A 26,672-nucleotide genomic window follows, 5' to 3' on the forward strand; every position below is an offset into this window, starting at 1 on the left:
TGGTTTTGTCGATTGGTTTGTTGCTTTGTTGGGGTTTTTTCCCCTCACACGGAACGATCCAGCTTCGTCAGCTCGGGATTTTTTCTTTTTTTCCGTAAGGAAAACAAAAGTGAGCGCAGTGATGCAAAGTACAGAGGAACTCTTTAGCTTGCTGAGACGATTGGGCAAAAGTCATCCCTCGTATAACTTTATTGGGCTTACGTCAAGGTGGAATTTTGCTTCTTTCGTTTGTCCCCCAATAAAATTATTTTCTCAGGCACACTCAGAGGGTGGATAATTAACATCCAGGGTGGAAAGAGCCTTAGGGAAAGTGGGGGTGACTGGATTGATTCCTTATTGGCGATCAGGGAAGGGCGTTATGACTTACTAAGCGCACAAACATCTGCCCTACGTGTAGCTCTGATTCCAGCCTGGCTTTTGTACCGGCAGGTGAGGATGCAATGACAGGCGATACAGACAAATACCTCGGACCCCAGGATCTGAAAGAGCTGGGAGATGATTCCTTGCCTGCTGAAGGATACATGGGCTTCAGCCTGGGAGCCCGCTCCGCCAGGTACTGTGTTTGCTGCTTCTCGTGTTCGTGTGCCACCGCAGGAACGAGTTCTTACAAACCAAGCGAGCTCTTCCACACAGCACTGGAGTCTGCTTTGAAGTGGAGTAGAGGGGGTGTGCATCCTTTGAAGCATCTGTTCATTGCAGTTTTATTTCATATTCTTTATTCATGTTGGCTTCGTATGGCAGTGATACACAAAACTTAGCTATTCACTTTTTCTGGTCTCTGTATGTGCTCTGAATATCTCCAGGGTATCTCTTTGCTAGCGGTCTGCAGCTGCTCTAGAAACTGAGCTGGAGCAGCCAGCAAAGCCTGGTTTCTTTTGACTACTGCTGGCCAGACTGATGCTCACAGCAGAGGGCTCCTTAATGGCTGTGTTTTCCTGAAGAATGTAAATGCCAGAAAAATTGAATGACAAGTCATTTGCTGTTTGGTGCTTTTATTTCTTTAAAGGTGCTAGTGAGTAATCCAACTGAGAAAGACAACATTAAAAAAAAAATGGCAGGTTTCCCCTAAATTTGTTGGAGGATTTATTTTGACAGGGAATGGATTACATGTTACTAAAAACAGGCCAAAGTTCCTGTGAACCTGATAAAACGTTGTAAAATTAACGTGTTGCCTGACTAATGTTAATTTCAATGCGGGTATTTCCAGATCAACATTTTACATTTTATTTTTCAATGTTGCTAAAGCCTTCAGTGTGTGTTGCTCAAAACAGTTAAAACTGTGTGAGCAGAGATTGCTTCCATAGTTGTGGATTTGCAGTGTAGTTACTGACAGTTGAATTGTACTGAAGCTAATAATTAAACCTCATAAGCTGGAGCCCTGAGGGCTTTTTCCTATGCTGTAGTTTAAAGATCTGTTTTAAAAAGTGAGTTCATTGTCTAACAGCAAATGGCAACTCCCATAAGGTAAAGCTGAGATGTCTACCCTTCAGTCTTGTTTCTCATGGCTGTATTAGAAATGCAAGCATGCAGGGGAAATTTGCTGTTCAGTAGTCCCTAGCCCTGTTGTGCTTGATTTACAATTTTTAGGGAAGTTAATAAGTATTTATGAGATAATACATTCATGAGAAGTGCCAAGATGCTTTAAATAGTCCATTAGCCAGAAAATCAGCAAATTAGATCTGAAGGGAGAATCTCGTGTCACAGTAAACTGAATTAACAAAGTTGACATGCTGCTTTCCAGTCTGGTGTGAGCAGGGTGGTCACACAGCCCTGCCAGTGTGATCAGGGCTGGAGCAGGGCACTGGGGATAGCAGAGGGAACAAGCTCTGAGTGCAGAGCCCCACACTGATTTACCTGACACCTTTCACTCCTCAGAGCTCTCTTCTTGCACAGAGTGCTCCCTGAGCAGGTGGGAGAGCAGATTCCACAGTCACCATCTGTTAGGGAGATCTGAGGTTCCAACCCCATGTTATCTTTTCTTTGAGAGGAATCTAATATTCCCATGCTTCTGGTTTTAGCAGTGCCATTACTATTTGTTGCTGCGTAGCTCATTTTTTTGCGTTGCCCATGTTATGCTCAGAGGAGACAAATACAGTGGTTTTTTTTCTGTGAAGTATTTAATTTAGCAAAAAAAAAAAAAGTATTCTGTGGATGTATCATACTGCTGATTCTGAGTGTAACATTAAGAAATGAACACATTAAATATATAAGCCATCCAGCCATAACATCTTGCTTTTCCTGTCTGATTCTTTGCTTTCTATTTCTCCTGTTTCTTTTCCAATGTAAATTGCTTTAGTCCAAAAGTCAGGTAAGAAGGCATGGCATCGTGTTACATCTCTCTCATCTTTCTGCTGCTGCCATTGCTCATCTTCATTTTATTTAGCATTGGAAAGTGACATGCTTTTATTTTGGGGAGCAGGGGGTTCAGCCCTAGAAAATATTCCTCTGTTAAAACAAATATAACTTAAATTCTTTATGCCCTTTATCATGTAAAAGTCTGCTTAACATATGCCTACAGTGTGTAATTAAGATCCCTGTTCTGCTTCCAGCACAAGAAGGAAACGTGTGCTAAGGGATTAGAGAAATTCAATTAGCAACTACTAAATGCATGAAACACGTTGTAGAGTTCTGAGTGTGAAAAGTGTTGCTAGTTCAAAAGTGTAATATGTTGGTGGATGTTGCTTTGTATTAATTCACGTTTTTTACTACTTTATTTTTTGTCACGTAGCAAGCATGTCTAGGCCTGCAGCATGTTTTTAGCACATACCATAATGTACCTTCCAGGGTTAAATGTAAAATACTCCTACGTTGGTTTAATTGCAACACATTAGGAGTGATCATAGTTATTTCTGAATAGTTTAACATGCACAAAATAATTCCCAAACATCGTAATCTGTACTTAGTTGTCATTAAGCAAATTTATTTCTCCTTTCATTTCAAACTTATTACCCTTTCCTTTCTAACTAGAGGGATAACTACGGTGTTTGTAACAATGTCAGAAGTGGTTCAGCCACAAAGAGTGACATCACATAAAACTTGCTCTTGGTTAAACCTGCTTCAGCAGCCTGAGCTCTGTGGGCAGGCACTGTGACCTACCCACAGCTCCCCTGGGACCTGCCCTGTGGGTCGCCTTCAGGGTTAGGGCATGGAGATATTTATCAAAGTTCATCTAAATACTTGAATGCACCTTTCTAGATTTATTCTAAAGCCACAACATTATTGCCAAAGCAGTAAGCATCTGCTGAGATTTTGCTTATGCATATTGTAGGGAAGGGAATATTTAACTCTAGTCAAATACTTTTTATTCCATTTTCCTCCTTGTATTTATTTCACAGATGATGTATGTTTTGCCATTTGATGCTATCCCTGGAAGTTGCATGTATTAATTTTTTTGTTTTTATTTTCTGTTCACCTCATTGTCACCCGCACTTTCTATGATAAATGGTAAATACAACAGCCTCCGCTCCTTCAGTTCGGATAGGTCCTACACGCTGAACAGGAGCTCCTATGCCCGGGACAGCATGATGATTGAGGAGCTGCTGGTGCCCACAAAGGACCAGGTACGTGCTGTGTCCCTGCCACCAGGCAGCTGCGCTTCACATTGGCAGGGCACTGCAGTGTGGAGGCCTCAGCTGTGCTTCCAGAGACTCTGGTGAGAAGGGGCGAGAAAGGAACTGTCAGCGAGAGATGGTGGGGTTACCATTTTCTGGGTTTGATCCTGCGAGGGGCAGGCGGTGGGGTCCCAACCCAAAAGAGTCTTTAAGGGACCAGTTATGTCTCTGAGTGTGGGGCTGGTTACTGGCTGAGGTCAGTGAGGCTCCTGTTACGTGTGTCTTTAGAGTGCTTTGATAAGCTGGGAGCAACGAGTTTTACACTAAGCAACCTTTGTACTGCACAGACTGGGAATTACTTCGCCTGCTCTGTCCACATGGAGGGGACTCCAACTGCTGTCCTTGTTTTTTCACTCCTGGGAAGAATTTGGCCTTGTAAAGATTAAGCTGTTATAGACTCTTCAGTTTATATATCTTCCAAACACTTGTGCAATGACTAATGCAACAAAAGCAGCATCTTTTGACCTGATGATAGCGTGGGAAAGTCTTTCCAAAAGCTGGGGGTGATTGAGTACAGTATGCTTTGTTTGTGAGTTCCCCAGCATTTTCCTTGGGGGACTTGCTTCAGATTTCCAAATCTAAGTGAATTACTCAAGAGTTTCTTGATACACAGAAGGCAAAGACCTGCTAGGAAGCTGGATAAAAATTAATGTAAAAATCCTTACTTGGGAAGGACTGTGGAGTGGAACTGTTGTTTGTGCCCTGGAAGAGCATCAGGTGGATTGTAATGAAACAGAGCTTTTCTGCTGCTCTTTTCACAGAGCATTCCTGCACTGGGGGGTTATTGATCTCAGAGGATATTTTCATGGGGAAAAGGGTTCACAGAGCAGGACTTGTACATTTTAAACCTTGATTGTATTAGTCTGTAAATTCTGTTGTGGGATAAGCCATCCAGTTTTACTACAGCTTTTACACACAGTTCTGGTAGTATTATGAGAATGGCAGAAATTGGATTATGTTTAGCAACAGAATGTTTATTATTAAATTGTTATTTTAAAGTGAAATGCTGTAAACCTCCAATAACCTTAATTTGCAACAGCCATCTAAGGAGAGTTTCCAAAGCTTGCATAGCAGTGATTTTGTGGTTTTGCTTGGTTTGAAGTCATAAAACAAAATCTGCAACTACTGGCACGGGAATTCCTAGGTCAGGGCTGAGCATCTAAAGCTGCTTTGATGACTTCTAATACTAAGACTTCATTAAATGTTCTCGGTATGATGTAACTTTCAGAGCAGAGGAAGACTCTTCAGTCTGAGAATATATTGCACTGTTTTATGATGCTGGCTATGTTTGTGATTCCCATTGAAGTAGATGGCATGGATTGAGCAGCTAGGGTACACATAACAAGGCTTAAAAACAGCTCTATGCTTAACAACTCTCAAAGAATGTAGTACTGGGAAAAAAATACCAGTACTGTCATGAGAGATTGGTAAAGCCATGACTCTGTGCAAAACAAATATGAAAACAACAAACTATCTTCATGAGAAAGAGAAACCAGCTAAAAGTTTCTGCCATGACTTCTCCAAACCTCCATGTCTTGACAAAAAGGTATCCATTCTCTGGAATTCCTGTGGTTTTCTGCCCAGCCCAGACCTAGCTTTTGGCTGAAGCAGGAGAAGTGCATTTGGGGAGGTGGAGAATATCCCTGCCTCTCTTCCTCATCCCTCTGTACATTGATGGGCTCCTAGATAATCTCTGCTATGGCAGTAGAGAGCAAGGGGGCAAAAGCACCAATTTGTGTTCCACCAATGGGATTCACAGGAACAAAGGTCTTTGTGGTTTGAAACCAATATTCTAGAAGTCTGTCTGGGAACTGAGAGGAGTTGAGGCTATTTTGGGAGTCACACTGCTTTGAAGCAGACTGATCCATTGCCTGTCTGTATATGCCATTTCCTCTCCTTTTGTACAGCTCAGACCTGTCTGGAGTTCATGGCAGCAGCAAAGTCAATTATTGGGAATTAATTTTATCACAAACATCATGTAAAAGAGTAAGGAACATTTGCCAACCTCTTGGTCTGGTTAAGAGAGCAGATCCCATCACCTTTCCCCAGGATCCCTGGTAGACTTGGGAGACTGGAAAGAGTCAAATGAAGAAGATTTGAAACCATTCTTTACTGAGCCTCACTGCCAGCATAACACATGGAATGTTAGAGAAGAGTTTCTAATAATTCTTTAGAAGCCATTATATTCTCTGTTGTTTGCATTTGGTGGTTTATTGCTGACCCTGTTCACGGGTAACTCTGAATCCAGGCCACACTGTACCTCATAACCTGGCTGGAGCAAAGTTAAAATTTCTGTGTTCTGGCGTGTTACCTTGGATGCAGCAACTCAGACTAAATCCAAATGACTTCTCCATGGAATAATTTACATCAGCCTCTGAATTTAATCAGCCAAAGGCAGGATGACTCGGGCTGTCCATTAAATAGCAGCTTGCTGAATCACTTCAGTCTGGATAAATTCATCTGGGAGGAAGCATAAATTTTTCTGTTTGCTGAACTTTGATATTACACAGCCTGGATATTCAGTTATGCAACCAGCAGGATCCTTGCCAGCAGAACCCTCAGTATTTTTATACACACATTTGCATCTAAGGCTGCCACACCCTTTAGCAATGCATTTTTAATCTCCTTCAGTCCAGGGAGGGAACACTGAGACCTGACCAAATACAGAATGGATCCTGTGATTTAATGTCACTGACCATGTTCTGTCTTCTGGACTGCTTATATTGCAACTTACACAGGAAGTTTTTGTTTTTTTTTTTTTTCCTGCATGGAAAATTCAGCACCTCAACAGGCTGAAAAAATGAGATTCACAGATGTGTGCTGTGTGTAAGATGAGTGGATCCAGCTATCAGCTTTTCCTATTCTGTTTCTCCACCAAAATTATTAGCTGTAGTCTTTGGGCTTTTGCTTGCTCTACATATGTCCAAAAGATCTGTTTGTTTGCACTTGGTCAGAAAGGAATGCTTTAAAAAAACCCAGTTACCTGGTGTACAGACCATGTCTCAGGACATGGAGCTGCACTGAGGAACCCCACCCAGGTGTGTAGGCAAACCTAGAGCACATCCATAGGTGCAGGATCTGTCGAGCACAGATTATTTTGGAGTGATGGTATTTCCTCGGAATTTATATGGCTCTGTGTTTAGTTTTCCATATCCCACTGCTAAGGGAACATAAGCATTTTTCATCTGTTACAGGGAACCTGACCCCACATTTATTTGTTGATCTGTGTCCTGGGCCTTGCTGCAGTGATGCTGTACAGCTTAGCAGGCCTTTCAGGGACAAACACCAAATTGTGTTGCTCCTTTTGGCCCATTTCTTGTGTTTCTTTGTTTTGACCTATTTTTGAGGATAAAGTTTATCACTGAGCAAAACAATACATTTATTTTTACTTATCTGAATTCTTACAGTGCCTGGGCCAACCTGTCTGACTCTTACACTGTTTGGTATCAAAAGTAATAACCGTGCTCAGTGTGGGCTCTTACCAAGCCTTTGGAATAGCAGAATTCTACAGTGTTGGCTTTCCTGCCTGAACCACAGGCTCTCCAGGAAATGTTGGAGAATCCCTAGTGTCTTATTGGAAAGACCAAGAAAACTGTCTTCATTAAACTAAATTACAACACATATTTTAAATGGCACTAATTAAGTCCACTGTGGATGCTTAATTGTCATTGTTTTGACAGCATTCATTTTACCTTTTATGTCTGATGGTGTATTTTGCTGTTTAGCATATGCAAGTTTGCTCTCTATTGTTGTTGTCTGTGCTTGAACCTCAGGCCTCAAGGACATCTGTTCCAGCACAAAGTTTAACAAAAGATCCTTCATAGAAGTGTTGAGCTGGGGAAGAGCACCGAGCCAGGAGTGACAGAGCAAAGCTGCACTCTGCAGGGGTTTCTGTCAAAGAGCAGTAAATTACAGTGTCAATAGTGTTGGAATGAAACCTGGGATCCTCATTTCTAATGAAAGAAATGCCTGAAGAGTGCAGTTTTTTGGAAACCCCAGAGTGATGGGAGTGTTGCGCATTCTGGCCAGCAGCACAGCAGCTATCTGCCTGCTTATCTTGTGGAAGCTTCTCAAGAGAAGTACTTTGGTGTGTTTATAACTGAATTTGCCAGATTTATTTCTAATGCTGATATTTCTATGCAAAAGAATTAATTTCCACTACCAGTATTTGTCAACATATAAAAAACCCCAGGTAGGAATAATAAGATTTTAGAAGCGTGTGCTTGGCTCTGCTTTGACTTGAACCCATTGAAAGTGATTTGAAAACAGCCCACGAGGTTTCAGTCCAAACAGGCTGCTCTCTCTAGCTGCATTTGCCTCTGAGCAGCAAACAACCTACTTTACAGGAAACACTGACATTTCTAACACCATCTTGGGCGAAGGTTGTGTGTTGCTTCTTGACTTTCTTGTATTGATGTAATTTATGATGGTGCTTCTTATGTTGGGGAGAAGCTTTCATATCACACTGGAAATAGAGGGAAACAGTATTTGAAGTTTAGTTGGTTTAATTTCCTAAGACAAGAGGAACAAAGGACAACAAGTCTTTTGCTGGAATAGCTTTGCTGCCCAGTAGGAGGATTTATAGTGTGAAGGATGTTGTGGAGCACAGGATGTGTGAATGTCCATGTGCGTGGGCAGCAGGAGGAGCGAGTCACACCTCAGGGAGTTAATTATAGCCTCACAGGGTTAAAGCTATTTCTGTCCAGATGAGTAGGGGCAGTGGCACTCCACAAAACAGTGCCCATGTTGGTTGTGCAAAACCAGCCTCCTCCTGCCTTCACAGCCTCACTGAAACTCCCAGGGAAGTTATTCCCAGGTTCTGCTTGAATAAGGATCTATCCAATGGCATCCTCTGAGGGGTGGTATTACACGGCCTGTCTGTATGGTGTATGACTGCAGTACAAATGGTAATTTCTTTTTTTTTTCAATCTTTTTAACCTGGCACATTAAAGTAAGTAAAGACTGGGGAGAGACACTCTTGAAACTAGAGGAAGTGCAAAAAATGGGCAAAAAGAATGTTTGAAGAGACAAGAGTTTGTGTGTGTATTTCATATTTCTGTTACAGGATTTCTAGTAATTTAACCCTGGAGGTATCAGCACTGTTAAATGGAAAGGACCAGATCTAAATACAATGTAATTGTATTAACAAGCTTGTATTTAAGACAAGTGTTTCTAATGTTAATTTTAATATTCAATTTCTCTGTTTTCTTTTGAAGCACCTGACCTTTCAAAGGGAGTTTGATTCTGATTCTCTCAGGCACTATAGCTGGGCTGCAGACACCTTGGACAATGTTAACCTTGTTTCCAGTCCCATCCATTCTGGGTAGGTCACTTAACAGTTTTCCTTTATCTTTAGATGTGGAACTGCATTGTTAGCTGCAGAATAGAGCCTGCTGTAATGGCTGATAACATGTCTGTTCCTGCTCCACTGGAAGCCAGTGGCAAAATTCACACTGACTTCAAGGAGGGTGCTTAATAACAGGAGGCAGCCTAAATTCTTGAATATCAAACAAAAAACTTGCTTCTGAACTTAATTTTCCAAATGCCTAAACACTGTAATCCTGCAAGCTTCTCTTTAAGAGTCCCGTTTTGCTTTTTCTGTTGCTTATGCTTTCCTTTCAGCGTCATAAATGATTTTGTTTGCATTATGTTAAATTATTTGGAATATGAAATCAGAGATAGTATGTTATGTATTCTTTTCTTTCATAGATGAAAAAATGGGGGTGCTTTAATTTGATCTGTTATTTTATTTATACTTCAAGCTCCTGCCTGGTCTCCAGTAACTGTAGTTTGATTTTGGTGGTGCTATTTGTTTACTTATGAGTCATCACTGTAATTTAGGTGCTTCTTGACAGTGCCGTGCAGACTTGATTTAAATGCAGTAGTAGTGATGTCTGAATGCATATTGTAAAAATTTGCAAATGAATGTGTAAGTAATCTTTGCATATTATTAGATTGCCTAGTGTAAATATTTGTTGTTTAGTTTTTGAGATCAGGACATAAAATCTCATATCCGCTTTAATTTACTTCCCCATTTTGTGACTAATTACATTCTTATCATAAAAATGAGTGTGGCTCATACCAAAATATTTCATTTCCAATACAGCAAGCCCCACAAATCTCAACTACAGTCCCACACTGCACATCTGTACCTGCATCTGCTGAACAGATCTATACAGCAGTGGATTTTTAGTTCCCAAGCTGATAAAACACTGCACATGGTCAGTGCTAGCATTAAAATGTCAAGAATTGCAGTGTGAAAAGCTGAAGACTGTTGGTTATCCTGGAATGGTGCATTGGCAAAGGACCTCACAGGGCTGGTAGCCCAACCCTTTCCTTTGCTGTAGGATAAAATGTAGCCAAACCATTCCTGAAAGATGTTTAATGTCCTAATAATCACTAAAAATAAGAGATGCTATAGGCCCCCAGCTTCAGTAGTCCACTGTTTTTTGTTTTACTGTTTCTTCCCCTAATGCTGCAGAGTGAGCCTATTTCTTACCCATGGTGGATATCCATTGTCATATCCGTAGTGGGCATGGACAACAAGATCTTACTGGTCTCTTAACAATTGTTTTCTGTCTGAAGACATGTAATCCTGCCTTTTAGACTAAAATGTCCCAGACCCTCCTAGGTGGTGCTTTCCCCATGCAGCACATTCCTGCTGTTCTGCCCCAGCTCTCCCCTCTTTGATGAGAATTTCTTTGTAAGCCAGGATTGCCACCTCCTTGGTCTGACACAGAGCACGCTTAAGCAATGAGAGTTATCCTTTTGGCAGTTCCAGTTTCTATTGCTGAATGTTTGTGATCTGCTAGAATTCCTTGGGTCTGTCTTGAAATCCTGAAGTTTGGTTAATTTTTACTGGTGTTGTGTTTAAGTGTTTGGTTTATTCCCTTGTTTGCATTTGTCTCTATTGTATTTCACTTTGCTGATTCCAGCCCTTTTTTCATTTTTTAGCAAGAGAGCTTTTAATTCTGATCCTATTTTCCAAAGACTTTTCAGACCTTTTTTCTGTGCTGAAACTGTGAAGACATTTAGCCTAGTACCTGTGCCAGGACAGCACAGTGAAATATGCCCTTGCAGTTCCCTCTCAGTGTACCAGGAAAGCACTGATGGTACCTCTTTTGAGGTAACTTCTCAGGTGATCCTGCACTTACCTTATCTGTACTCTACCTCCATTGCTTCCTGAGGTACCAAGGCAGTACTTCCACACATCAAAGAAAGAATTCAAATTCATTTGGCATTAATTGCTCTTGCCACTTATATTTTTGGTTTGTTTTCATTTTGAGACTGGTGGTAGGAAAGGTGTAATATCTTGACTAATTACCTTGATCCTTTAGGCCCTTACAGAGTGATTATTAAATAATTTATTCCTGAATATTTCCTGCTAATTTGGGTTAGACTGATTGGTCTAAAATTTTCTGGTTTCTTTTCATCCTGATAGAAGATAGGTCTGATGTTTTCATCCTGCCAGTCCTCTGGGACAATACTTGCCTGCCCTTAGGTCTTCAGCATGTTCACCAGTGTTTCCAGCCCTCCAAAACATATGTTCTGTGGACATGGGGGCTTTCACATAAGATCTGCTCCCTTTGTACATGGGCCCTCTCAAATGCAGAGGTGGTAAAGCTGCTGCCCAGAGGGGAGCAAACTCTGGGGCTGCATGGCAGGGAGAGGACAGATATCTTCCAAACAGGTATAGCACTCCAAATGGGAATAAACCAAAATATTCTCCAAACATGTAGGGCTTTTCTGGCCCATTACATTTCTTATTTGATGTAGAAAATCCATCAGAAATGATGCTCTGAGGATTCAGTTCCTTTGTCAGGAAAAAAAAAAAACAAACCAACAAATCTCACTTGTTGCTTATTTACTTCTCAGTTGTGTCCCCATATTATAATATCCTGTTTGATTTTCCTGTTATCTTCACCTGGAGGCAATCAACAGATGTTCTAATCTTCCATCTGATATGCAGAGGACCATGACTTTTCACATCTCTTCTGCCAGTCTTTCCTGAACAGCAAATCCTTTTCTGCTTGTTTGGGGCGCTTCATCCCTGTCTTTGTCCCCAGCTCTCCCTGTGGCAGGGGCTGCCAGCCCCTGTGGTGTGGTGGCCCTGTGGCCAGGCTCTGCCCCCACTGCTCCTGGCCATCTCCATCATCCCAGGGCTCCCCTTGAGCCATGCCAGGAGCAGCACTGCTGCCTCGGGTCACTCTTCCCCCTTTGCCCACTGTCAGGAGAAAGCATCACTGTTTGTTTTTATTTCCTCACCCAGGCAGAAGGGGAATTCTGGGAGCAGGATGTGGAGATTCAGCAGTGTATCAGTGAAAGGAGGAGAAAGTAGAAATTGTTGGCAGTGATTTCAACTCTTCTGGTTTTTCCTTTTTTCGAGCCAAGATAATGTTTTATGTTTTTCTTCTTGAGTTCAGATAAGTTGTTTTGCCAGCATATGTTTTGAACAGGGTCCATTGTAAACAGTACATTGCAATGCATCATGAATCTTGAGGCCTCTGGAAGGGTAGAGACCCTCACCAAAATGACCTTCAGCTGTCAGATGGGAGCTTACTCCTGCAGCTTTCCCTAAGTAAAATGTGGGTGTTGTCTCTTCGTGTTGCCTTTAACTCCTTCCTTTTCTTAGCTGAAAGAAAGAAATGTGTGTGCCACACTGCCTTCCAATATTGAAAAACTCAGAAATACTGGATCCAGTCTTGCAAAGTGGAATAAATCAGATTCTTTATCGTTTACTGTATTTTAAATTATATTCACTATATAATTTAATAAGTAATATTATTAAATAGTATATAATATACTAAGTATATTAACTGTATATCATTTACCTGCTGTACGCACAGAACTCATTTTTGACAGCAGTGCAATGGATGGCATGGACTGATACTCCTTTCAAGCATCCTGCCACACATATGTGTACACATTATGCTTTGGAAAATAAACTGCTTTAGGGAAGTGCAAGAACTGGTTTTCCATGGCACACAGGAACATGGTTTTGGAATTTAATGAAGAAGTTGTGTTGCAATAAATTCTCTGCTGATTAAGTAAACAGCAAATGCTTTTCTCCTTGTACTTCTGCATTTTCCAGAGAACTTGTAGAGTTCTGCTAGCTAATTAAATGAACCCTCCCTTTCAGATTTTTTTTTCCATGTGTAGCATATTTTATATGACATATGTCACAATATGTGAAGCGAAAGCCAAATAATTTCTAAAGCTGGCCTTCAAACATGTTGCTTTTGTTATTTTTCTGATTGTTACTTTTTCTTTGCACTTATTATTGATATTTTCTGTTGCTTGCCTCTAATTGTCTTACATTAATTTTCCCATTTGCTTTCTAAATTATTTTGCAGCTATTCCTCTCCACTCCCCCAGTATGATTCAAGGTGATAACTCGGTGCTTTCTGTGAATCCTCATTTTATTTTGTTTTTTAAACTTTCTTTCCCACAGAGTGTGTGTAGATGTTTGTAGTGCATCCAACCACATCCTCATCCCTTCCATGTATCCAAGTAGAAATGCTCATTAGCCTTTAGCATTGTGTTTTAGAGGTCATACTGTAGTTTCCATTATTAGTGCAACATTAATTTAGGTAAGCATCAGTTACTAATGTTTTTAGCTAGAAAGTGCATGAAATACTGTTTGGAATTGTTGTTACTGTTTTACACGGTAAGTTACTAATTGGAAAATTAAACAAGGAAATAATTAATCAGTGAGCTGCTGACAGTGATTGCCATTCTCTGGGAGCAATGTGCACAAAGGCTGGTCTGCTGCAGGTTTTGTCTGCACTGGAGGCTGCAGTTGGTGCGGACATGAAGCTAAAGCCTAAACATGCCTGGTAACTCAGGGACTGATTTTTGTCGGCACTTAATTTTAACTTCTACTGATTTTTTATTTTTTTTTAAATTGTGAAGCCAAGACAGTTGATTTAGGTGCCTAGAAATTTTTGCAGTTCACTCTTACATGCCTTCCATCGTTTAAGTAGTTTGGGTACAGAAGACAGCATCTCACTCGAGTGTAAGTTTTGGCATTTTTGCACTAGATGAAAGCCTCCTTTTCATTATTAATTCTGAGGTGGCTTAACAAGCCAGTAACCGTGTACATGATAGGCAGCTGTCCAAAACATTGCTTTGTGCTGAGCCATCGGCCAAGCCCAGCCTTGCCAGGCTCCTCCATGGTGCTCTGACCAGCTGTGCCTCCCTGGAGCTGCTGTGGCTTCAGCCCTGGGGATGCTCCAGCCAGGCATCCCTCCACCCTACAAACTTCCAGTCTGAAAGGGCCCCAGCTCCTCTGCAGACAGAAACCATGCACGTTCCTAAAAGGCCAGCTAAGCCTTCATAAATGCTAAGATTATAATCGCTTATAGGGTATATAATTTAAAGATCAAGCATACTGGTTCTGACACAGGTCTAACGTTTATGAAAAGTGTTTGGTTAGCCAAGATCCTGTCCTGCTGAAACAATTCCTCTTGTGAGGAGCTGGGATACCCTAGTGGCAACATTTGGATTTGTTGGAGTGTACAATGCATTTGTCTAGGAGAGAAACATGGAATGTGGATGCAGTTTTTCTGTATGAGAACTACTGTGAAATGTCATGCCTCAGTGTTGTAAAGTGAGAGATTATAAATTTGGGCTGAGAATTACAAATTCTGGGGCATGAGAAATTGTAAATTTGGGCTAGGGTCATCTCAGAGAGCAGTTTTACCTCCCCATCTTTACTGATGGATTTTAATTTGAAGAAAGGCAATGTAGCAACTTCTTGATCTGGAATTCAGCTGGGCAAAATTTCCATCATACTTCCAATATTTATAGCTTGTGTCCCTACTCACTTCTCTCCTGCAGACCACTAAATACCAAATGGTGATTTCTCTCCTGCTTTTGTGCAGATTTTTCCCACCCATGTTGGCCAGACTTCTGAATATAGTTTATTTTCAGGCCTGGCCAGTGCCTGTCAGCTGCTGCTCTTGATATCCTGCTGGTCTCAGAGCAAATGGAACTGTGTTGCACAAATTCCCCGTCATACTTGAGAGCACTTGGGGGCTTTTTTCCAAGAGCCATCACAATCCCCTGGTCTACTGGCTGACACCCTTAGTTCACTTTTCTGTCAGGAGCTAAGAAATTGAATGGATTCATCTGTTAGTCATGTGAAGGTTTAGTTCTTAAAAGCTGGAAGTTTTGGCAACAGCCTTGAAAATAGTGAAGCCACATGACAGATGTGTCAGCTATGTCAGTGTGTCTGTCATACAGAAGGAACAAGCAAAATCTGTACTGGCATCAGGACTGAGCTGGTGACTTGTGTCCCTCTTGATACCAGCCTCTTATTGCATCATCTGCCTGAAGCTATTCTAATATGAATTGTTAATTTTAATTATTCCCATGCTAATAGAAAGGATTTTATTAAAAAATATACCACTCATCATTTACAAATATAATTTCTTACCCCCTTATGGAAAAAAAAAAGGAAAATTATGCATTGGAATGACACTAGCAAGTGGGATATTTTTTCTTTAATGTCTCTTTTTTTTTGCTAATGAATCTAATCTTCAAAGTGAAGTAATGGCATGATTTCCACCAGGGAGCCAACAGCCTGAAGGAAGTTATGTACTTGGTAGTCATCACTTATCTTCCCCATCAGTGGAAGCCCTTGGTAGCCTGGACTCTCACCCATGGTGCTGGCACTTGCTCTGGCAGCCATCAAGAGTATTTACAGATGAGACAGTGGAAAGGTTTTAAACACTGAGGTTCCTAAAATAATAAGCATTTTTGATTCTCCTTTTTCTACACTGATTGCTTTATGCATGTGAGGCTAATTGCTCTCATGTGTGGACAATAGAGCTAACAGCAGCAAAGGGATGTTTTAAAATTCTAACAAACCACTACTAATACACTTCTTGTGTACACTTTTAATCCAAATTGCTCAGTAGAACATGGTCATTTCACCATGATGTTGCCAGAGCTTTAGCAATTCCTGCTTTTGATAACCAGTAGTTAACATGCAAGTACAAGTTTTAAAAGGATCTTCGTGTTCTTTTTAGTTTAGCTGGGATCGGGATGACTTTTCTAGTGTTTTGAAGTCTGTCTGCTGACTTTTTGGTGATCTGCTTGTTTCGAGACGCCTTTCATTGAACTGTTTTCTTTTTTGGGCAGTTTCCTGGTTAGTTTCATGGTGGACGCACGCGGGGGTTCCATGAGGGGCAGTCGGCACCATGGCATGAGGATCATCATCCCGCCGCGGAAGTGCACGGCGCCCACCCGCATCACCTGCCGCCTGGTCAAGAGGCACAAACTGGCCAGCCCACCACCCATGGTTGAAGGAGAAGGATTGGCAAGTCGGCTTGTAGAAATGGGGCCAGCAGGGGCACAGTTTTTAGGGTGAGTTGTTCTGTGAGTTTAATTGTTTATGCTCATGTCGCACCTTTCGTTCCCTTTATCCTGTGGATCTAAGTAGGTAAATGTTGACTCTACCTCATCTGAGCTCATAGCACAGGCTACTTAACTTAAAACATTAAAAAATGCCAACCTGCCATTCCTTCTGTAAGAACCCTTGCATTTTAAGGAGAGTCTTGCCTCTTTGATGACTGCAGGATGGAGGTGAAGGTAAGGAAAGCCACGGGAAGGCCAGGTCCCACCCCCATCTACTCATGCAACCCTGCCTTGGAAGTCAGGAGGAGTCACACACTGAAAACCCAGAGCAGGTTTTGACCCTCTTGCTTGTAGAGTATTTAGAGAAACAGCACTACCACAACGAATTGTCTAGGGACACCCACAGAGACCCAGCTACTGAGCTCTGTTCCCAACATGTGCACGGCTCCGTCTGGAGTTGCTGGGAGCTGCCTGTCTCCGTCTTGTGGAGCAAAGCCACTTGGAGTGATGGTGGAGCACCTGCAGTGGAGTGGTGGTACAAGTAGTACCAGTGCTAGGAACGGAAGCACTGAAACTGAACTGTTTTTAAAGCTTAAAACAGGGGAAACAATCCACTATGATGTGGCCATTTTTTTCCTAATTATAAATTTTGTTCATTACCGTGAGTGGCACCCTGATATAAACTGCTGGTTCTGTCGGGAATGACAGCTTGTTCCTAATTTCCCCTTCTCGTTTCTCTTCCTGCTGCATGGATGTTATTCAGTAAACTGCATCTTCCTAAAAGTCCTCCCCCTCTAAATGAGGGTGAGAGCATGGTTAGCCGAATCCTGCAGCTTGGTCCACAAGGAACAAAATTTATTGGGTAGGATATGTACGGAAAAGATACAGAATGTCTACAGTTTTTCTTTTGTTTCCAATTTTTTGTTAATCCCATTATTTTCTTTAAGTTTCCTAAAACTTTCAGTTGATTTATGTCACTGAAAGAAAATCATAGTGGCTTGATTTAATATAGCTCTGCTACTACCTTGTGCTTATAGGCATGTAAAATTCACTGCCAGCATTCTGCTTTCATAACTTCTGTGCTTTTGTAATTTTTTAAATTTGAAGTGTTTCTACTGCATTAAATACATTTTAATACACAGTGGCAGTCCTTTAAGTTCAACCCTGTGGTAGAGAAGGTATTTACAGGCCTCAAGTGAGACTGTTTTGGGAAGAGCATTTGTAAAATGTGATGACATAAAGTCCATTACTTATGAAAGATTATTCAGAAAAAAATGTGAATCAAATGAATGAATTGATTCATCAAGATTGGAGAAATACTAATATTTTCAACCTGAAAGAGGCATCCTATTAAAATAAATTTACAAAGCCAAGTATGCTACCCAAAGGGACTGCTGTGTATAGTCTAAACATGTAAGGATGTTTCCATATGTTTTTGACTGTTGTTTTCAAACCATATTGTGAAATTTATTGCATTGGGTTTTCAAAATATTGGTGAGTGTTTGGTGTTCCAAACCTGTTCAATACCTTCTCACTGAGTATTCTTGTTAAATGTCATGCACAAAATTGTGTAGTTTCGAAATATTTACAGAGACAGTATCTGAAATATTAGCCTGCAAAGATTGTACTACAGCCTTAGTTTTCAGCTTGTGCTCTTTTTGAACTAGAGAGTAAATATCTTAAGCAATGTATTTAAATTTTTGGTATTTTCTTGCTGTGCACAATGGGAGAGAGCAACTACATTCCTGGTTTTTTGTTAAAGGACTTGAGACTTGAAAAATAGACTGGGTGTTCCTAAAAGCATCTAAAATACATATTAATTAAACTCATTTTAATGGGGGGAAAAAAAGACTAACTTTTCTCCCTGGGAATTTAATGTGCAAACTGGGCCTCAAGCTGGTTTGTTTTTCCCCAGGATGGTTGTTGTGATTTTGTGCTCAAGTGCTGGATTGGTTAATGCACCCAACACCTTTCAGATGTACAGAACCACAGAAATGCTGCACCCTTCTCCCATCATGTGACACTGCTTTTAACCAAGTTGTTGCAAAGCAGTTAAACCCTTTACAACCTCTGTAGGAAAATAATGATACTGTCTATTTAAATGTCTTAAAGCTGCATAATCCATAAATGTTCACTTACTGTGCGATTTCAGTCGGTTTGTCTTAGCATACTTTAAAATGCATATCCTGCCTGTGAAGTGTTTGGCAACAGTGTCTGTTTTGTTGAGGAATGGCACATGAAGTGAGTGGTGGTTTCTGTTGGTTGTTCATGCAAACTGTTCAGTAATGCACTTGCAGTCCTCTGTTGAAGGTACATTGTCTGGTGACATAGGTGTATTATTAACCACCTTCTCATTCCCTTTCCTTCCCCCCAAAATGTTTGACAGTAACTAATATAAATGTGGTTGTGATGTTGTTCAACCCAGAGAAGTCCATTCTGAAAGGATCTAACGATTCCCCAGTGATGTTTGCTGTGCAGAGGTTACAGCTGTGACGCTGGGCATGACAACCAGAAAGTGGAGCTAAAGAAAAACAGTCTCTTTTATTTCACAGGAGCTGCATCAACAGAGAGCTAGGGAGAGCTTTGAAAACTGTGGGACTTAGTTTGAAGTTCAAAATCTGCATAAATGCATGGTTCCTGTTACAGTCAATGGCTGCTGCATGCACTGGGATAGACAGACTGCTTCTGAACTGACTTTGTCCCTTCAAACTCCCTGAGCCTAATCCAAACTTTGACTATGCTAATGCCAGTTAAAAGTCAGCAGTGCTCTTTGTGCTGGAGGCAGGTTGGATCACCTACACCCTAGGATAAATGAGCAAGGAAAACTCTCCTTACTAAAAGTTGCCACTATTTTTTTCATGGAGGCAGATATTTCAAAAGATTTGCACTAAAAACAAGCTATATATTAGTATTTTTGATTTATCCATTAATATAGTTTAAATGATAAAGGATTGTGCAGCTTTGGCAATTTTAAAATCATTTTTACCCTAACAGTGTTAACTATTTAAAATTACTGTAGTTTTCTTAAGTACCCATAGGAAATTGAGGGCAGTGAGGAAATAGAGGGTTAAAAATAACATGGTTCCTTTTTCCCTAGCCCTGTCATAGTGGAAATCCCGCATTTTGGATCAATGCGAGGCAAGGAACGGGAACTGATCGTACTGCGGAGCGAGAACGGTGAAACGTGGAAAGAGCACCAGTATGACAGCAAGCATGAGGACTTAACTGAGATACTTAATGGCATGGATGAAGGTAAATATTTTCTCAAAGCTTTGGCCTTGCCTTTGTGAAGGCTTGCTAACATGGGCTGAGTAAAGCAAGCTAAACTGAAACAGTGCAGGGGATGTCTGACTTCAGGGAGTACAGTGTGTGTTCCATATTAAACTGCTGGACAGAGCGGAAGGAGAAACTCTTCTGCAGTGGCCTGGAGACATCCTGGAATGAGTGGTGAATTTTGGTCTGAAGTCTTGCCAAGCTTAAGCAGAGTTTGCACAGTTGCTTTCCAGCATGAATTGAGAATAACACCCAGCTGGAGGTACCCGTGTCTCTGCTGCTCTGCTGCAGGGCCACGGGAAGGTCATTCCAAACCAACGATTAAGTGTAAATATCAGCTCCATGGGGCCTTCCCACGGACACAGAGCTTGGCCCTTAGAGCATTCTTATTTCAAATGGTGGTGTTAGAGATTGCCTCCAAGAAGTACACAACCTGCCTTCCTGATGCCCATCTGGGAAGTCTGGCTCCCTTGGTGTGAGTCCCTCAAGATTAGGGGACCCAGCTGTACAAATCCATCAGAAGATGCTGTCACAGATGGTCCCTGAAGACAAATTGTGGGCAAAGCCAGGCTGTGGGGCTGCCGTGATTCCTTGGCACCACTGCTTTCTTTTCCTAGCAAGCATTTTTCAATACTCGTGCTGATAAACCATTGCTGGAGCTCTCTGCATCTGAAGCACTTTGTGGTGTCAACTTTGGTTTCCTGGAAGGGTTTATCCACAGGATAAACATATCCACATGGGGGCAACAGGAAAGGTTTCACTTTGAAGTATTTGAACTGCACCTGAGCTTGTACAAACACAAAGCAACAGCAAAGATCTGCTTGCTTCATGATGATCTATTGTAGCTATTTATTTCAAAATAAATGTAATAGAACCAACCAGACAGGAGGGCAGAAACACTGCAAATATTTTCCCAGTGGGTTTGGAAAAATAAAATCAACCTCATCACTGAAGGGTGTCTAAAAGCAGTGGAACAGGCAAAAGATGAACATGGTCCAAGATGGTATGGCTTGGGGAATTATGATTGCTGCAGGATTGAATGCAGTAGTTGCAGCCTTTGAAAAAGAAAAATCTCACCACTGCCCCTTCTTCTTTGGACACTGGCATGGGATCAGAAGTGATGATTTGGTGTTTGAGTGAAGCAGTGGTGAAGAAGTTTGGGTGAAGCCTTGAGAGGGGTGAGGTGGTCAGCACTGATCAGCAGCTTGCTTATTTGTTTCATGCGCTTTTCAAACTGAGCTTAGTTTGATTTGGGGATAGGAAATCTGGGCACAGAAATACTGTTCTGAAGTGCTGCAGCTTGCAACACATATGGAAGAACTCACATATGGATAAATTGACAATTTACAGAGAAGAGATCAATAAATAAAAACACTTTGAGAGGGGTGGGCATGAAGCCCTCAGTATTAAGAGCCTAAAATAATAAGCTTCACAATATGGAGCCACAGGACAATTTTCTGGTCTACTGAGGGTTTCAGGTGGCTCTTTCCTTCTGAGGAACTGCTGTCTGGGGTTGGTGGGTATAAGTGCAGCCAAATAATGACAAAAAGTATGATGGACAATATTCTGTTAGAGTGAAAATATTTGACACCTTAAAAGCCAAACCTCAGGAATGGCTTTTACAAATCCAGGCAGCCATTTGTGAGAGGAAAAGGAGAAAAATACTGCAGACACATTCACTGTAGTGATTATTTGTTCAGTTTGTTTTAGCTTAATCCTTCTCTAGCTAGGAAAGAAAAAAAAAAAAAAAGGCAAACGAAAAACCCACCCCGCATTAAAATAGTGCAAAGGTTTTGACAAAATTCCACTCTAGTTAAATGACACCTTTGCAATGTAAAAGGTCTTCCAAGCAATGACCAAAAAAATTACAAATTTGTAGACTTGAGTGGGTTTGGGTTTTTTTCATCTGAACTTTTAGTGTTTTGTTACAAAATACCACAGTCAGACTTATCTCAGGGGGAGTATCTTGCATCTCAGAAGACGTAACTTTGGAAGAAGTTTTATTCCAGGTATGAGCTCTGGAGGCAGAAGCAAGCTTTAATTTAAATAAAAGGCAGCCACATAGTCATTTAGAGAAGTTTAGTGTGTCTTTGGAAGAGAACTCATCTGCATAATCATCTCTGAGTGTCAGGAGGTGCTGCAGGAGTGCCCGTTTTCTGTTAAAAGCAGCTTCTCTGTCCAACCTGCTGTGACCACAAGTCCTTTCCTACCCGTGCACTGAAGGAGGGCAGTCAGCCCTTTATTGCAGCTCCTTAATAGGCCGAGTTTTAGCCATGCAGTTTGCTCTCTGTTTGGTTGTTCCTGTTTTGCTCTCCCCCTTATCCAGCAGGGATGAGAGCAAGGACATCCCTCTGTCAAACACCAAAGCCTGCTCTGCGCTGAGAGCAGCACCATCTGCTGGGAAACCGCTTCCTAGAGCCAAAATCATCCCGGGCAGGAGGCACCGCTGCAGGGCTACTACACCATTAAATAACAGCAGAACTTCGGGGTTATTATCATGAGAGAACAATGAACTGTGATGTAAAGAGCCTGGGTTTTTTTGGTGCAGTCAGGTTTCTGCTTAAATGGGTTTTATTTAAAGGATGGTGCTGTACTTAGGCAAATACGGGGAACTTGGCATTTTAAGGAGTAGGAGGAGTGTGGCTCCAAACACAAGGGTAGCAATTCACAGCTCTTGGCCATGTTACATTTATTTATACTTCAATCAAATAAAATGTATGTATTTTTGGAATTTATTATTTTTTTAGGAAGAAGCTCTCTGCCTTGTATTTGGTAAATACATCATGGTTTCAGACAGGCTCCTTTTATAGATAACTTCTGCTTGCTTTTAACATTCCTTCACCCTTTAGAGGTACCTGTAGACAAATTGTGGTCACAAATGCACACACTGGGGTAGCTAATCTTTTAAAAGTTATTTGCAAACTGAGTGAGTGAGCCAAGAAATGCAAATGCTTGTGGCTACAGTAAGCTTGCAGCTGCACAGTGTGGTTTCAGGTGGGAAGCAGGAGTTTTTACATAACTGAATCGACAGATCAAACCAGAGTGTGACCTTGTTTATGCTTGAAGTTTAAAATACCACCATAAATCACTCTGCAGTGATTTTGCCATCTTTCCAAGAAAAGTTTTTAAACATATTGCTGTTAAACTGTGTGTTGTAAATAGCAAGATAGAAGACCACACAAAAATAGCCATAAAGGACATTGCCTTATTTGAGGGTGAAACATCCTTGTGGCACTGGGAGTGCCTGGTTATGTGTGTGAAACACTGAGGCTGGGTCTGGTTACCAGCATCCTCCTGCCCTCACTTTCTCCTTGCCCCTTGCCATGTGCTCTCCCTGCCTCCATCCCTCTCCTGGATTTTTCTCCATGTGGAAGCTGCCTCCTGCATGCCATGCTTTTAGTGCAGCAATTCCTTAATGGGCACACCTCTGTATGGGGAGAACTGGGATCCTGTGCTCACCCCACCCTGTGGTCTGGGCACCGTGACAAGGTCAGCTCTGCTCCAGACAGGACTGAGGGAGGGTTGCACAACTCAGAGAGCTGTTCAGTCAGGTGGGATTTGCTTTTTCAGTGCTGGTAAAATTCTTTTGAGGCCCTGGCAAGGGAAACCAGATCCAACAATCCATCCTTGAAGCTCATGAAACAGCCAGGTGTACTGTGACTTGTCTTGCTCTATTTCGAGTCAGAAGATTCTTGCTCTGTGTTACCTTATCTGAAAGTAAAAAAGGGAAGGTATTAGATGTGGATGAACTTGATCCACAACTGCCTCTGACCAGAGACAGCTGATTTGATTGCTTTCCTTGACGTGAGACAGCCTGTGTGGGGTCCCTCTTGAACTTGGAGGACATGGCTGGGTTTCTCTTCTCCAGTCCTGAAGCCCTAATGTTCACGTGGCAGCGTGCACCACACGCTGTGGTGTTCTTTTCTTGCCTCCTTGCCCTCTGTCCATCTCCTCTCTTACTTCTGTGGAAGATCAGACACCAAACCACTGCAGGATAGGTGTACCACACTCATGGGCGGCAGGAGAAGACTTCTGCACACGTTATATTCACCATACCTTTCTCTTGACTCGCTAAAGCTGCGTGGCTGTAAGAGTTGCTGGGCTGTTGGCACAAGCCTGGGAGACAGTGACTTTGGGAGATTCTTCCCAGTTCTGCCACTGACCTTTCTGCTTTGCCTCTCCATGCTTCGCTATCCCTCTCTGCATGACGGGGTGCACAGCATACTGCTCTGTGGCTAAAACCCCCTTCCCTCCAAAACCCAAAAAATGCTAACCTAACCAAATGCTAAACCTAACCAAAAAATGCTTCAGGGTTTATCATTGAAACACTCTGCCCAGGAATGAAGTGTCAGCAGCTGAGGGAAGTAGTAATGATGATATCTCCCTCTATAAAATGGATGAGGTGTGTTTGGGAAATGTGACCTCTCCCAGGACTAGTTTTCCCTGTTTCATTAATTCTGTCATGCTAACACTGCATTTCTCAGGGCAGTGAGAGAGATGGTTTGATTGCTCATCATCTTTTTTTTTTTTTCTGTTAGAGGGCAACTTCATATAGAAGCTTACATATATATTATCCAAACATAACCTCCCTATATATAGCCCAACTCCTCTCCATGCCTGACTGTTGCTCTGCCAGTCCTATCTTCCCATCTTCCTCCTCTGAAGGAGAGTGCCTGCCAGGTTTAAAGGACTTTGAATTGTTCTTGTGCAAATCACTATTTTTCTACTTCAGGAGAATTTTAATTATCCTCACCTCTGTGAGCATTTTACAGTGTTTTTTTTCTTTAGCAACAAACAGGAGATGATTAGGATTTACCAGTCAAGATGATACCTGCCTGGGAGTTTAGGAATCCAGTTTGTCTCCTGCACAAGCCATTGCTTCCAGAGGCTGCAGGCAGAGTGACTAATTCATTAGAGGGCTTCAGATATCAATCTCTGAGTCAAAGTAAATGGAAGCTGACATTATGATAAGAAATTATCCACTTCTGGTAGGTACATATCATCCACAGCAGCACAGTGAGATTAATCCAAACTATCTGCTGAATGTTTTTAAATGGAAAACTGACATTTTACCAAATTTGCATTCTAATTCTTTCGGAACTGTAATTGAGCTTACATGTTTAGAGGAGGAAAATATCTCAGTCACAAAGTATTTAAAACTGTCTTTTGCCTTAGTATTACTTCTGGTCTTGCTGCTTTCTCTTGCTGGATCTGATAAAAATGTCATCTTTTGAGGAACCAACTTTATTTAGAAATTCGCTTTTTAAGGAGGAAAATAAGTGCTGAAATTTGTGGAGTGCTGCAATGAAATCCAATTGCAAGAGATAAAAAGGCCAAGGGCACCAATGCAAATATAAATACACACACACACATATATATATAGTTGCAAAAGTCATATTTTTGTTGTATCACGAAGTTTTCCCCAGTGCATATATGGGGAAAACTGTGTCATGTGCTTAACTAATTAATAGGAGACCTGACTCTGTTGCAGTTGTATCTGAGGATATCTAAGGTTCTCTAGGAACTGAGGGGCACACCGCAATTATTTTGGGACAGATAAGCAGATGGCTGGAATCCTGATGTGGAAGGGAAGCTTGCTCTCGGTTCACTGGTGGTGCTGGGAGACAGCTCTGTTGCTTCCACAGTTTCATGGAGAGCTCGGTGTCTGGTGTGGAGTTTTTGGATGCCAGTTTGGGCAGTAACTGTCTCAGGTGGCCAAGCTCTGGATTGCACACCTGGCATGAAGGGAGATAGGTCATGAACTGACTGTGATCTCCTGTGCTTTTCCTTATGCCAGAACTATATGGGGGAAGGGGCTGGGAATAATGTGTAGCTATGCACAGAAAGATCAGATAGAAATAAGAGAGGGAAGGAGCTTGCCTGTCTTCTTCAGCTCTCCTCAGACTTCTATGCCGTGTGACAAACCTGTCATTTTGTGGCAGCTGCTACTGCAGAGACTGTCACACCTGACTACTTAGGTGTCCCAGCAAGTGTTTTTGTCTATTGCTGTTGGCCCTCATTGTCAAGATTTATACAGAAGTTCACAGAAAAAACAAAGCTTGATAACTGATAGCATTGAATGGCTTTTTTTTTACTGCTCTAGTAAATAAATAATAATAAACATCCCAACCTTCTTAGGCATTTTAAGGCTTATTCAAAGCCCCAGATTGTGTGGGATGAACGTGGGCAGGGGATGCCTGAATGTTTGACCTGTCTTGTGCCCGCAGAGCTGGACAGCGTGGAGGAGCTGGAGAAGAAGCGGATCTGCAGGATCGTCACCAAGGATTTCCCGCAGTACTTCGCCGTGGTTTCCCGCATCAAGCAGGAGAGCAACCAGATCGGCCCCGAGGGCGGGGTGCTGAGCAGCACCACGGTGCCTCGAGTCCAGGCCTCCTTCCCCGAGGGGGCTCTGACCAAGAGGATCCGCGTGGGGCTCCAGGTAAAGGTGCTTTAGTGCAGCTCCTCTCCGTGCACCTGTCTTGGTGCGCGAGACTGGAAGCTACGGAAGTTCCAGGAGCTTCCACTGCTCCTTAGCACGGGGCTTTTCACACCTGAGTGTGACAAGGGGCTTCTTCACACCTGAGCTCTGAGTTGGCACGGGTCTGTCTGGGCTCGCTCAGTGTCCCTCAGTGCACAGTTCTCCTCCCTGTGGCACAAGCCCAGCTCCCCTTGGATCACCTCCATGGTCATTGCTTAGCATCCCAGGAATGGAGAGAGGAAAGCAAAGACCTGGAGCTGCCGCAGTACCAGCAACTCTACAGCCACTGTGCAGTCCCTGTCTGCTGTGGAAAAGCAGCAGCTTGTGAACGGGGTCACTGGGCTGCCCTCTGCCACTGGAATGTGTTTGGGAGGATTACATGCAGCTGTTTGCCAGCTGTTACTGGGTCAAAAACCTCCCGTGTACATCTGCTGTGTCTTAGGACATTCACCACTGGCATTTCTAGGGGTGAAATCTGGGAAGAGCATATAGCTTAAATTCTACTTAAACTAACTGCACAGAAAGTGGAGAAATATTCCGTAGGAATAGGAGGCATCTTTGAGTTCAGTTAGTTATCACTTAAAATTCCCTTAATAGTATGACAAGTCTGATGGGTTCATGAAAAAGAGATGCTGGTTTGAATTGCAGTGCTTGAAATTCATTTCTGTTAAAGATATTTCACATCTCAGGAGGATTAATCTTGAGAAAATGAAAGTTGTGCTGTTCTGGTTATGCAGTTACCTTCCCAGAGCTCTCCAGTGTGAGTGACAGCTCTGTATTCAGTGTTGTGACTGCTGAGACTGCAGTGTAACTGCATGCTCTCTGCATATCAGTGCACTTTGCAATTTCAATATTAGCAAGTCGTGGGTCAGCCTGATTGACACAGAGTTGAAAATATAAAAACATTAAAATAAAAAAGCAAATGGATGCAAACTCCCATTACCATGTCT

The 26,672-nt window shown here is 42.0% G+C and overlaps 1 protein-coding gene across 6 annotated transcripts in view; it reads left to right on the forward strand.

The window, feature by feature from the left end:
* Positions 1-26,672, forward strand: part of ANK3 (ankyrin 3) — a 287,480-nt gene that overhangs the window by 215,594 nt on the left and 45,214 nt on the right. For 5 of the 6 annotated variants that reach the window (XM_041404780.1, XM_041404784.1, XM_041404781.1 and 2 more), the window contains 6 exons: positions 430-553; positions 3,458-3,560; positions 8,828-8,934; positions 15,756-15,980; positions 19,069-19,223; positions 25,472-25,683. In XM_041404780.1, the coding sequence (XP_041260714.1) occupies positions 430-553; positions 3,458-3,560; positions 8,828-8,934; positions 15,756-15,980; positions 19,069-19,223; positions 25,472-25,683 (926 nt within the window). Of the gene's footprint in view, positions 1-429; positions 554-2,296; positions 2,309-3,457; positions 3,561-8,827; positions 8,935-15,755; positions 15,981-19,068; positions 19,224-25,471; positions 25,684-26,672 lie in introns of all 6 variants that reach the window. The other variant, XM_041404782.1, reaches the window with a different exon arrangement.

The sequence above is a fragment of the Onychostruthus taczanowskii genome, unplaced genomic scaffold (genome assembly GCF_017590055.1).
Source record: "Onychostruthus taczanowskii isolate IOZ18803 unplaced genomic scaffold, ASM1759005v1 scaffold22, whole genome shotgun sequence".
Lineage (NCBI taxonomy): Eukaryota > Metazoa > Chordata > Aves > Passeriformes > Passeridae > Onychostruthus > Onychostruthus taczanowskii.